General features: G+C 34.6%; 2 protein-coding genes across 4 annotated transcripts in view; both read left to right on the top strand.

Annotated features, from left to right (window-relative positions):
• The window catches only part of LOC131536442 (ethanolamine-phosphate cytidylyltransferase-like), a 52,922-nt gene extending 47,920 nt beyond the window's left edge, over nt 1-5,002 (top strand). For both annotated transcript variants that reach the window (XM_058769357.1, XM_058769356.1), the window contains exons 11-13: nt 353-418; nt 503-591; nt 2,579-5,002. In XM_058769357.1, the coding sequence (XP_058625340.1) occupies nt 353-418; nt 503-591; nt 2,579-2,693 (270 nt within the window). In that variant the 3' untranslated portion in view covers nt 2,694-5,002. The remainder of the gene's footprint in view (nt 1-352; nt 419-502; nt 592-2,578) is intronic.
• Nucleotides 5,003-5,125: 123 nt separating this feature from the next.
• Nucleotides 5,126-13,373, top strand: LOC131536443 (guanine nucleotide-binding protein G(o) subunit alpha-like). 2 transcript variants are annotated; one of them, XM_058769358.1, is made up of 10 exons: nt 5,126-5,273; nt 5,363-5,483; nt 5,719-5,810; nt 7,745-7,837; nt 8,487-8,647; nt 10,190-10,318; nt 10,989-11,118; nt 11,719-11,790; nt 12,337-12,424; nt 13,031-13,373. In XM_058769358.1, the coding sequence occupies exons 1-10, from the start codon at nt 5,238-5,240 to the stop codon at nt 13,219-13,221; spliced, it is 1,113 nt and encodes a 370-aa protein (XP_058625341.1). In that variant the 5' UTR covers nt 5,126-5,237; the 3' UTR covers nt 13,222-13,373. The 2 variants fall into 2 exon arrangements, with proteins under 2 accessions (XP_058625341.1, XP_058625342.1); XM_058769359.1 differs by lacking the exon at nt 5,363-5,483 and having other exon boundaries at nt 5,142-5,273.
• Nucleotides 13,374-13,652: the final 279 nt, after the last annotated feature.

Here is a 13,652-nt window from a genome sequence, read left to right as displayed (position 1 = left end):
GCTATTTGATTTGCGATCATGCAGCTCATTTCATAGAGTTTACTCTAATTTACTTCACACATTATTGTATAGTGATTTTAAAGGTTTTTATAATAATGTATTTATAATACTGTTATGATGAGGTATTGAGGGTTTGTACACATCCGTATTGTAGAGGTAAAGGTCATGTAGGTCAAAACTGCAGTTGAGTATCCTAAAAATTTAAGGGAGTGAGTTTGGCTATAGAATACAGTTACTCTTGGTAATAACCAATATGTGTGGGAACATGCAGTAACTGATAACTGAACTCCGCTAAACCATATTCTGTTGTGTAAACATAGCCATAGAGTAATACACTGTCCCCATGGTGTAGGTAGACCTGGTGTGCCATGGAAAAACTGAAGTGTTTCTAGACAGAGATGGATCAGACCCATATACTGTAAGTGTCAAGATATGATAATTATTCAAAATTCCAACACAATATACTTCCATTTCATAATCTGCGCATGTTTTTTATGCACAGGTACCCAGGAAAATGGGAATATTGCAAACAGTGGATAGTGGAAACAGTCTCACCACTGATGTCATTGTGCAGAGGATCATCAAAAACAGGTGTTACATTAAGCTCTTACCTGTTAACTGGTGACGGTTTTCTTTGTTTACTGTCATTTGCAGCATTGACTTAATCAATGTATAGAGTATAATGGGGGTTAATGCGCACTGGGGTAAAAGGCTCCTTTGACTTCATTCTCCTTTAAACCTCTTGATGGCACATGCAACACATAAACATTTCACTATGCACGTGGAAATTTTACTGATATTTGCCACCAAAGCACACAGCATTGCAAAGTTGATTCTGCCTAATTTTATATATATTTTTAAAGATTTAAGTAGCAAAGATAATTGATACAATTGCCTACTTTAAGACAAATGTCTTATTAAAGGGTTACTCCACCCCAAAATGAAAATTTTGTCATTAATCACTTACCCCCATGTTGTTCCAAACCCGTAAAAGCTTCGCTCGTCTTCGGAACACAATTTAAGATATTTTGAATGAAAGGCTTTGGAGGCTTGTGACTGTCCCATTGACTGCCAAGTAAATAACTGTCAAGGCCCAGAAAAGTATGAAAGACGTCATCAAAATAGTCCATCTGTCATCAGTGGTTCAACTGTAACGTTATGAAGCTACGAGAATACTTTTTGTATGCAAAGAAAACAAAAATAACTCTCTTATTCAACAATTTGTCAACAAAGTGTAGTGCCATTTTGGAGAATATCCGCTGAATGCAAACAGCGTACACTGTTCTGTGTCAGCCGCACCACACGTATATGTTTTCTATGTTTATTTACGCTTATTTATGATTTGAACGAAAACAGCGCATCCGTGTGGTGCGGCTGACACAGAACAGTCAATGGGACAGTCACAAGCCTCCCGGTTTTCATCCAAAATATCTTAAATTGTGTTCCGAAGACGAACAAAGCTTTTACGGGTTTGGAACGACATGGGGGTAAGTGATTAATTACAAAATTTTCATTTAGGGGTGGAGTAACCTTTTAATGATTGTTCAAGGTAATTAAAGCCGTTTTCAAATAACTGAAGAATATGTAAAAAAGGGTGTGCTTGTGGGTGTGCAATTTAGAGATAATCACCAAATTTATAATGAAAAAATAAATAAAATATTTTATTAGATTAATTAATATATTGTCAGTTATGTAAAGCCATATTATGGTATTTCCTTCAAATCTACAAAATATACAGAAAATGGCCTCTAAAAGGCCTCTAACACTAGCTTACTCTATTCTGTTTCTATTCTATCTGTTTTCTTTTTACTTATTATATAATTTTTAAAAAACTTGCTACGTCGTGTACTGCTTTAGGCTAACTGACACTTGCATATTGTTCTTTTGTTGATTTTTGATTGCTTCCATTGTCCTCATTTGTAAGTCGCTTTGGATAAAAGCATCTGCTAAATGACTAAATGTAAAATTGTACAAACTTTGCTAAAGCAATTTTAAGGTGTGCCTTTAGCCCTGTTGTATCCTTATTAAATTTGTTAAAAAAAAAAAAAAAATACACATCAGCAGAAAGTCTTCAAACTTGCATTTAAAAATATGACCACTGTTTTATCATATGTATCTATTTTGTACGTTATTTCCTGGTTTGTGTCCCAAAGTGGAGGCGCAGGTTAACAAGAATGTTCCAGTTTTCAAAACAAGTTAAGCTATTTTGACAGCATCTGTCAAGTGCTGCTACAACTAAATTTAATTTCAACTAATTTCTAAGTGTCAGTATATCAACTGGAAACATGTTTAATGCAACTACAATAGTAATCCATGCATGGGTCAAGACATTCTGGAGGGTTTAAAAGCAGATATTTGTAGATCACATTTTGGTAATAATAATATTTATTATGATGATGATGATGATGATTATAATTCAAAGTCAGGCTTGATTAATTCTGTGAGTGAAAATGTTCAATAACAAAGTAATATTTGGCTGGTCACACCTGAGGTGACCTTTAACCGTAAGTTGTAATAGACAATCACTGTCAGGAATGATCAATGCAATGCTGACATTATTCCTTCCTGTGCCTGCCAGGCTGCTGTTTGAGGCGAGAAACCAGAAAAAAGAGGCCAAAGAGGTGGCGGTAATCCAGGCCATGAAGCGACGAGAAGAAGAGAAGGCTAAAGAGAGAGCGCAGGCTGTGCTGTAGGGAAAAAAGAAAAAAACCTATTCAAAGACTAACAAAACCCAGTACATGCAGTTGACTCTTTTCTAATGTGTCCACATTCTGGACTTACATACTGTCAGAACACCAGCAGCTGAGAGCTCCTTTCATTGAAGAATTAGCATGTGTAGTTTTGGGAGCATCTGCTTTTGTGAATCACTCTCGCACTCTCCAACTGAAGGTCTTCTTCATAATTTCCTGATGGCAGTGGGCCATTTCCATCAGATCTGTTCACTAAGGAAAGAAGGCTGGAACTTGTGCTGCACTTTGCTGTGTGCAGGATGTTGCCACTGTGGTAACCAACATGACCTACGTGACCTCCACATGTAACTCCAGAGTTATTCTAAGCTTTGCTTGGAAACCAACACTCCTGAAGATTTGATTCCATCAGAAGAGCACTACAGTCTTCTGTCCTAAACAGTGAATTAATTATAAAGAATTAATATTTATCTGTCATAATTCATGGCTAATCCTCATAAGTATTTTTCATTGTAAGGTACAACAAAGTGAATTGTTCTATTAAAAAATATATGAAAACATATTAAGATATGGTGTTCATCAAACATGCATTTTAATATGGTTTAAAAAAACTTTTGTTTATTATTGTTTTTGAACTTAACCATTATAACTAGTCAAAAGGATATAGTATATTTCAGGATATTTTTGTTCAATTGATCAATTTCCCTCAATGTCCAAGGGTATAGTTCACTAAAAAAATTCATTCACTCATGGCATATCACTCAAAGGTACCATAAAAGTTTATTTTTCTTGTACTTTATTGTCCCAAACTTCTGTTAAACAAGAGTTTTGTGTGAGAAAACCGCATGAAATGTCAGCCTTATTTAACTGATGGTTTTTACTGCCACAATTCTCAGAATTAATTTGTGGACAAATGAATTTAAACTTGCCATTTCACAAGTGGACATGCTAACCAGTTACCAGGTGCAACACACGAAAATGTTATGTTCACTATTCACTTTTGTTTTGGGGAAAATAGCACTTCACACTGTCTGCCTAATATCTTCTTCTAAAATTCACGGAAGCATTGAAATATTGGCTTTAAATTACATGCAAAATTTGATTTTGTGGTGAAATATTCCTTTAAACTAAGATCAAAGTTTCAAAGTTTCTGTTTTAAATGGATTTAAAATTAAATTATACTAGCTCTTAGAGTGAAAGTGCTGATCCAGAGTTAGTTCCTTGTTTTCTATTTTATTAGAATGACTTTAGAAGACAATTTCAGATCAGCATGTTAAGCTGGACCACGTTATACATGAGGACAGGCATATACTCCTTTACAGTCCGCATATATAGATAGTTTTGAGTTTGTTTCCTATGTATGTGTGTATGCCATACCCAGAAATTGTGCAGAATGAGCTACCAATTATAGCCACAAGAGGTCTTCTTATCTGTGGAAATCTGTGTAAAATTCATAGAAACCATGATGGACTGAAACCAACTAACACTGTTTTGATGTGCTGTGCTATATAATGTGTATAATTATAAGCAACGTTTTTAAACAAGAAACCTCAATCATGGTACTAACTACTGTCTAAATATAATGGTTTCAGGGATTATGGTATTTTAAGTCAACATTGAACTGACTTACATTGTTTTTTTTTTCATGTATTATTTTTTTAATTCTATTAAAAATATAATATATAAAAGGTTTTTAATTTATGTATTTTTTTTAAATAGTACAGCCCTCTTTTTGCTTATATATTAAACAACTTGAAAGATACTGGAACTTCATTTTTAATTGAACAACTATTAAAGGTGCTGTCTGGTTTTGGGAAATCAAATGAAAAGTTTTTTTTTAATTTTTTTTTTTATTCCTGATAACAATACAGGAATAAATAACATGGGATCATAATGATCCCATGTTATTTATTCCTGTATTGTTATATCAGACAGATTTGTGTTCTTCAATGGCATGCTTGTATGATTTTATTTATTTATTTTTTGCCCTTGCAAATATAATACTGTTAAATATAAAACATTTTCATAATTGTTCAAATATATCACCCTCATCAATAACCACATCATATTACTTGTTATTTGTTTGCAAAAATTAAAATGCTAATTATTTGGAAAGGTAGGATACTGCATGCTTTTTAACCCCCTAATCTCCTTGTCTAATTTTATAGGAATAGGAATATAGATTTATACGAATAAATCCACACACAAAATGTAAATAAAGAAATATCTAAATATGTAAGAGATCACGTCTGCCTGAATAAATGTTTAACTATTTGTAGTCTGTATTTTGACCATTTGGATAAATATAGCCTAACAAACGAAGCAAATTCTAGGACTGTTTGTTTATTTTAAATTTTTTAAAGCAATGCACTCTGTTAATCGTTTAATTGTGAGGTCTTGCGTCATCAATTAGAGAGCACATTTAATTATAAAGTCCCTATTATGTCCTATGACGTCACGTCCCTGAACCGCATTTTGAACAGCCGTGTTGCGCGAGGGCTACCGCAAATATTGCACGATTTTAACTAGGCCTATATAATAGTTTCAGAAATGTTTCGATGTTTTGACGTTTTAACATCCCTGCAGGTAAGTTAAATATAAAGTTGTGCTTAAAAAGACAGTTTTGACTTGATTAGTAGTTAATTCATATAATATTGTCGTTTGATCTCGTGGAGGCATGTCTCGTGGCTGTGCAGACATGCGTGAATCTGCGAAATGAAGAGAAAAGATCCTGCAATAATCAGCAGCATGCTCGAATTGAGCGCGAGCCGCACGTGCACAGAGTCCTCATACTGGGTAACTCTGAGTTGAGAGTTCTGCACTGTTTTTGTTTTGCCATAGAAACATGGGGGAAAATAAATCTATAATAATAACTCCGTTTGTTTATCGAATTCCTGAATGTAATACGCATTCCTTTTAAAACACCATTGAAATCTAGCGTTGTATTTGTAGTTTCATGTCTGATTTCTGCAGTAGAAACTTTCTCCTATTTAATACTGCTGTACTGCAATGTTTTATTCCAAACATATAGGTACTCCAGAGAGCGGCAAAAGCACATTAATCAAACAGATGAAGATCATCTACAGCCATGGCTTTACAAAACAAGAACTCATCAGCTTCAAGGTGCAGCATTGACTTATTTAATTTAGTTGATATTTCTTCGCATTTTGCGTTGACTGATACAGTGTCAAAACAGAGTTGGCATTCTTACAATGTTAATATGGGTTTTTGTCAGACTTACTGCATTAGTTCTCATTATTTGAGAACACAATGTTGGGGAAAGTTACTTTTAAAAGAAATGCATTACACGGTATTACATTCTTCCCTTTAAAAGTAACTAATTACGTTACTTTTTTACATTACATTTGAGTTAACTTTTCTCACCTGACAAAAAAAAAAAAAATAGCATAACACTTATTTTAGTGATTAATTTTTTTTTAAAAAGTCACACAAATGTGATTTAACTGAGTTTGCATTTCACTGATTTTATTAATTTCTAGGAAAACAGAATCTGTTTTTGAGCAAGTAGGATAAGTAAATGCATGTTCACAATAACCATTTGTAGACTGTGCCTTATTTCTCTCAACATGGAAACAAGAGAGGTCTCAGTCAAGAAATTGGGAGACAAAGTAACTTGTATTACTTATTTGAAAGACATTTTCAGCTGTTTTGTTGTGAATTCAGTGATGCATTACTAGTTGAAGAAAGTAATCTGATTAGGTCATTTAAGTTACCCCCAACACTGCATAGAAGTCCTTTTGTTCCAAAGTATTACATTTCTTGTAAGCATAAGTAAAAACATACACTGCATCATTTGCTGTCTAGAAGCAGCAGATTCAAGTATTAGTACTTAAGTATTAGGTACAATACTTATAGATGCAATATGAAGATACTTCAGTAATTCATTGTCAGGCATTTCTTTCTGTGAGAGAAAGTTATGTCAGTTAGAAAAGGTGCAGCGCTCACTCTTGAAGAGATCAAAACTTTATTGGTTAAAATGACGTTTCGGCCATTATCAAGGGCTTCATCAGACATCAAGAACAGCAGTACAAAACAATGCTTTAAACATTCTTGTAATCAGCAACAGGTGAGAGAAAAGTTAGACAGTGTCACCTCAAAAAATTTATGAAAAAAAATCAAAATATAACTATAATATAACTTACAATACAGTGATGCCTGACAATGAATTACTGAAAATTGAGTGTTTAATCTTATTATACATTACTGACACTATCCTCCAATTTGATACTGTTAAGTGCTTTGACACAATCTGTATTGTAAAAGCGCTATATAAATAAAGGTGACTTGACTTGACTTGACTTATAGTTTTAAATATGAGGTTAATTGGTGTATAATGAAATTTATACTGTCAGGCAGCAACACCACTAAATAATGTTTCAGAAGAAGCTTTATAAGGTGTGCACAAGCAAAATCCTTTAACTCGTTGTTCAGTGTTCTCATTAAACCCCTAAAACTTGCTGTTAATGGGTGGTGCTTCTCTATGTACCTTTTTCTTTGATGCTATGTAAACATCAAATAAGAGCACGGGCTGCAACATGAATTTATATGCACACTATACACCACATGCCATAATAACTTTATAGTAAAGCTAACATACATCCATAAAAGATGAAAATGACATACAGGCTAGAAAGAACAGCTGTGTTTTGAGCTGTTCTTCAGCTTTATTTTGATTCACTTCATATTTGAAGGAAAAAATGTTAAATGAGTAATAATGAACACAATGACTTGTACAGTAAGTTTAAGCTAATTGTGTCTAAAGCACGATGTAAATGCATCTAATTAAAGACAGAAAATACACACAATCTTTAAACATTAACCATTCATAATGCAATAAATCCATGTTTAACAGTCATGTTTTGTGCTCTACTGAAAAGTGTCATGGCTTGTACGATATAAATTATAAACAGTATTGGACTATGCTGTAAGTGTAAGTTACTGTGCTACAACATTAGTGCATTACTATAGCACACTGCATGTTTTACTATTTTCCAAATGGTTAATGTTTAATTATATGGTTTCTTCTAAATGTACAGCCTGCTGTGTTGGATAACCTGCTGACGAGTATGAAGTTTGTGCTGCATGGTATGGGAATGCTGCGCATTAATTTGTCAAACAAAAAAAACAAGGTGAGTCATGCAGACTATTCTATCCATACTTGTTCATTATGATGTGCATGGCAGTTCCGTTAGACCCAAATTGGGAATCATTGTGAAAAGACCTCTTTCTGTTTTCTGTCTCAAAACTAAACAGGATTACAGTGACATTAAAACAAATACACGAAATTGTGTCATTAATGTCTCTACCAAACAATGCTTTAAACATTCTTGTAATCAGCAACAGGTGAGAGAAGTTAGACGGTGTCACTGTATATCTACACCTAAAACTTTCTAACCTCTAATATTATGCATAATATTGTGGGGAAATATTGTGTAGTTATAATCTAGAATATTATATAAACAAACAGCAATTGGCATATAGGTAGGACCAGGTATGTGCCGTGACCTTTGAGACAGAGCAAGAGTTTTTATACACATTATAATGTGCCCAAAACAAACTATATGGGTGAGTTTAATGTCGTGAAAGTGATATTGAACAGGCAGGTTCACAAATAAATGGGTTCTTGGGGCAGTTTTTTTTTTTTTTTTTTTTGTGCTTTTGTTTTAATCATGATCCAATTTAAAATTATTTTTAACCTTATGACCAGGCCATGTTCTTGACAGAAGTTTTGACCGATTCAACCATAGGTCGTTCAGATTCTTTGCTATGTTCTTACAGGCTCATGCACGTGCCATCTTGTCATGTAAGTGTTGTGTAGGAGAGGATATGGAGCTGCTGCCATTTGTGGCTCATTCATTCTGCAGTCTGTGGGGGGATCTGGGTATGAGGGCGGCAGTGGCCAGAGGCCACGAGTTCCAGCTCAATGATTCTGCACTATAGTGAGTAATTAATTGTCTGCCATTTGTATCATTGCATAATGAAGCTATAGTTTCCTTTGAATGCCAACTTTCAAATGAGGGTTCACGAGTTCACACTCAACATAAAGTCAGCATGTTGTGAGTCAGGACACGCAAACACACAACTTCTCACGCAAGTTACATTTAAATATTAAAACAGCCTTAACTAATCACCCAATGAAGAGTTTGTGACCCATGATTAATTAGCTAGTCAGAGCTAAGCTCTGCTCACTTGCAAAGTCAGATGTTCTTTACCAACAATAATTATGGATGTATAGAACATGCACTGCCAGAAGATGTTTCTTTTATTTGACAGGAACATCTGTCCTACCACTGGACTGAATAATCGTGAAGTATTTTCCTGCATCCTTATATTAATAATGTCACATTTATTGCAGTAAAGTTCTCCCAACGGGGAGTTGAAGTGTATAATGTAATGTTTGTCCCTGGAAACAATGATGCAGTCATTGAAAACTCTCCATGTTCCTGTAGCAGTGCACCAGTTTGTTAGTATTTGCATCATATGCTCTTAGCTGGCTCATTTCAGGGACAATTGCTTGTAATGCAGGAGATTTCGATTATGTTTTGGTTTGTCAATTATTCTTATGTAACAAATGATGCTTGAGTGAGAATTTTAAATGATGTTGAAATAGATGAAATACTACAATGAATGAGATCACACATTGCATATCTGTAAATTTACATGTTGATAAATGTATCAGTTGTAATGGCTATTTAGAGTCCTTGTGTTTGCTGGATGCTCCAACAATTTGCCGTATTTTACTGCATCTGTGGTCTCTCAACTTGGCCAATCACATAAATCAATTACTCTTTGATGCAAATAACTGCAGCATCACTTTCTGATCATTATCAGTGTGATGGTTTGTTTAGAAACAGTGAAAAATGTGCGTTTATGGGGGAACATTGACCCCATTTGTACATTAAAACAAACAAACCTGATTCAGCAGTTAACTGAATGAAAGGTTATGGTAACGTGCATGCAGCAACCGCAATCTCCATCTCCATTGGCCATGTAAAATCACCATCTACTGTAATAAAAGGATCATTGGCCATGACTTCTGCATCTTCTAAAAGGTTTAACCTAAAGAATTTTAACATCAGAAGTTTCTCCTCTCAAATCCCTGAATGAAAGATTTATGGCTGGTAAGTCTTTTCAGCTTGCCATTTGGAACTATTAAAATATTGAATGCAATCTTCATGTTTGAATAAGTGACTTGTTCTTTAATTCCCCTATTTGGTTTGATGTCATTTTCCAAATTGCAAATAAAGAACGTCATGAGTGACTTATGTGGTGGTAGTGAGGATACTTTATGAATGACCGTTGCAGGAGATTTAATTCTGTCATCTGTTTATTAATTAAATACTGTTATCTGTATTATCTTCCAGGTAACCATTGTAATTATTTTTGAGGGGAAAAATTGGCATGTTTTTTGTGTGTAAAATTAAACATTTTGTGCTTTTGCTTTTTCCTCTTTCCTCTGTTTTGTATGCACATAAATCTAGCTTTTTTGAGAACATAAGTCGCATCATCGCACCAAACTACATCCCAACTAAAACCGATGTCCTCAGAGTGCGAGTAAGGACTCGTGGTGTCATCGAAACCCAGTTCAGAGTCAACAACTCGCTGTACAGGTAAACATAGATTTCTGCAATATTATCATGGCTATGTTTGAAAGTGAAAGTGATATGTGGCCAAGTATGGTTACCCATACTCTGAATTTGTGCTCTGCAGTTAACGCATCCAAAGTGCACACACACCATGAACACACCCCGTGCAGTGGGCAGCCATTTATGTTTAGCATTTATGGAGCAGTTGGAGGTTCGATGCCTTGCTCAAGGGCACCTCAGTCATGGTATTGAGGGTGGAGAGAGCACTGTACATTCACACCTCCCATCTACAATCCCTGCTGGACCTGAGACTTGAACTCGCAGCCTTTGGGTTACGAGTCCGACTCGCTAACCATTAGGCCACGACTTTGTGTGATTCTATGTCCATATTTTCATTACTGACTGACTAAAGATGATGTTTAGCAGAATGTTCATGTGGCACCTTTCCAGTAAAATCACACCGTAGCCAAGGTTTGTCAAGATTAAAAAAGGATAAAGAATAAACAAAGATTCATGTACACCTGAATTTGATTTAAATGGAAGGCAGCACATTGTATATTTCCATTAACTTCTAACGGCAAATTAGTTTAAACAAGTTTGACTTCATTTAAGTCGTATGAGATTCAGCTTGATTTTTGATTTGATTAAATTTCATCATATGAATATTTGTTTATAAATACTCCTTTGTTTATAGGCTATATGATGTGGGTGGTCATTGTTCAGAAAGAAAGAAGTGGTACAGTTATTTTGACAATGTCCAGGCAGTTCTGTTTATGGTGGCTCTTAGTGGGTATGATCAAAACCTCGATGAAAATCATTCGAAGGTGAGTATAGCATACTTGATTTTAGAGACCTTGTGTCATTTTACAGAATGCTGTCTTATTTGTTCAAAAACCCAGATAATTTAGTTGGATGTTATTGTCAGAAAAGGTTGTGTTTGTCAGAACAGGCTTTAGTTAAGATCTGACAAATTAAATTAAAAGCATGTAGATCGTAAAGCCTGTGGCGTACACCACGCAAGCTTAGACACTCAAGACATCTTGAGCTCTTGCAAACAGGAAGAGTCTTCTAACTGCATAATTGTATGAATGTATGATTTGGGAATAGGACAGAGCCTCTCCACCCTTTTGTCTGTGCCCTGTGATGTTTTGCATGAATTATGGGAGTTACATTTCATTAAACAGTTTCATTAAACAATCTGCGAAAGTTTCGCTCTATGAATACAATAATGAATATTTTCAAAAACTAGGTGACATTCTACTCGCCCTTCAACTATCGAAGAGTAATAGGAAAGTTTAAAAAGTGCAAGGAGGAAAAGATGAAGTGGATTGAAAATGGCTCCTACCGTAGATATTCCTCGTATACAATGTCACACTCAAATACCAAGCATTACAAAATATAACCTTTTTTTTTTTAAACAACAGAACCGTCTCCATGAAAGCCTGGAGTACTTCAGATCCACATGTAACAGTGTGTTTTTCAGAGGAGCTTCTCTGGTGAGCTGGGTTTGTTTCATGTCTGTCAGTAAAATGGGTGTAATCTGACATTAGGGCTATCACACTATATTTAATTCTGTTATTGTCATCTTTGATCTGAACTGGGGTTAAAAAGATGTCTGCAAAAAAGATGATGATGATCATTCATACTATTATGTGAAGCTTGATTGTATTTGTGCTCCTTTTTATGAGTCCATTGAAAGAATCCGTTTCATAAGCCCCTCCACATAACCTCACATAATTGTCTGCACTCATTGAGATTTAGTGAGTACACCTAACCTGCTTCATCACAACAAGTGCTGAACTCTCTTTACGCCCCCATAATTCTGTACCACTTCAGTTATGCATTTCCATATGATACATATGGCTTTGTCCATTAGTTAATGCTCCTATTAAGAATTGTCATGCAACAATTTATATAGTATATACTAATTAATATAACAAACACTTTGTTCTGCAATAGACAAAAACAATAGGGATGAATGGATTGAATGGCTTCAGATGTTTTCATTTTCTTTTAACTTTGCATTTGAATTCAATTTTCAGGTTTTATTCATGAACAAAATTGATCTGTTTGCTGAGAAAATACTGTATTCTGGGAGACATCTGCGACTTTATCAGCCAGACTTCAAAGGTACTACACTTTTTTTTTTTTTTTTTTTTTTTCTTTTTTTTTTTTTTCTTTTTTTTTATAAATAGTCTTTTTGTTTGTCCATTTCTGTGGAGCATAATTTTACTTTACAGGGTTTATAAATAAGCTTTCTGAAGTTACAAAGTATTCAATTAATGACCATAGATGTTGTTTGCCCCTCTCTCTGTTGATTTGTTGCCCTTCCATGTCTAGTTGACCCACTGCAGATACTAATAATCTATCTTCTCTGGATACCTCACGTCACTCATAAGAGCCATAGGAACAATGTTTAAGCATTGTTGCATAATTTCTGTGCAATTCTGTTTTTTTTTAACACATCCAGACACACAGGATTTCTTTAGACTGGCATTAGCTTATAGTAGCTAAGGTAGAAATGTCACTAATGTTTTTAAGGCAGGGTTTAGCAAAGAGTAAAATGGTTCCTTATTTAAAACTCTGTGCATGATGCATGTGTATACGGCATACACTCTATATAATGGTATAAAAAATGCACAAGGCCATCATTGTCTTTAACTTTTGGAATGATATTTGGTAAAGATTGAATATATTAAGGAACTGATTAATGTGTTTTTCTGTGTTGGGATGCAGGGTCTGACTGTGATGTGAGTTGTGCTGCTCAATATGTGACTGACCAGTTTGTGGCATGTGCTACCACCTCAGGCAAGATGGTATACTCTCACTTCACCAATGCCACAGACCCCTCCAGCGTACAGGACGCCTTCCAGCTCACCATGAGCACTATTGTTAAACATAACCTTCAAACAATCTCACTTCTCTAATTTATTTTTTAAATTCCTGTTTTTTTTTATTTTTGTCTGCTGTTTCTGTGTCCATTTTGAACAAAATTGCTTATTTTTAATGGATCTTGAAATCCATATATAAATGCAATAAATATTTATGTCTTAATTATGGGCATCTTTAATTTGTTACCTGCTTAGTTAATTTACTTAATTGTGGGATCATTAAAGTGATGTTAATAAATGGGCTAAATTATTTTTAGCTGTATTTTTTGCTTTGTACATGTCTTATGTAAAACGTGGATCTGGTCAAGTTGCTGAATGACACTTCAAATGGAAGTCCTTATATTAGATAATATCTGGGGCATTTACTTGAAATAACTTGATCGGTTTGAGAAAAAAAATTGGGTGATCAACTTTTTTGATGTCAGATATTGGAATATTAATGCAACATGTTCATAGATAGTGTAAGA

Source organism: Onychostoma macrolepis, chromosome 03, assembly GCF_012432095.1.
Source record: "Onychostoma macrolepis isolate SWU-2019 chromosome 03, ASM1243209v1, whole genome shotgun sequence".
Classification (NCBI taxonomy): domain Eukaryota; kingdom Metazoa; phylum Chordata; class Actinopteri; order Cypriniformes; family Cyprinidae; genus Onychostoma; species Onychostoma macrolepis.
This window is presented reverse-complemented; position numbering and strand designations above follow the sequence as displayed.

Excerpts from the sequence above, each read along its gene's own strand:
- LOC131536443 (XM_058769358.1), top strand. The coding sequence starts at position 5,238 with ATGTTTCGATGTTTTGACGTTTTAACATCCCTGCAG. Across the intron at positions 5,484-5,718 it reads GCACAGAGTCCTCATACTGG|GTACTCCAGAGAGCGGCAAA; the intron begins GTAACTCTGAGT and ends CCAAACATATAG. Across the intron at positions 11,791-12,336 it reads TTTTCAGAGGAGCTTCTCTG|GTTTTATTCATGAACAAAAT; the intron begins GTGAGCTGGGTT and ends TTCAATTTTCAG.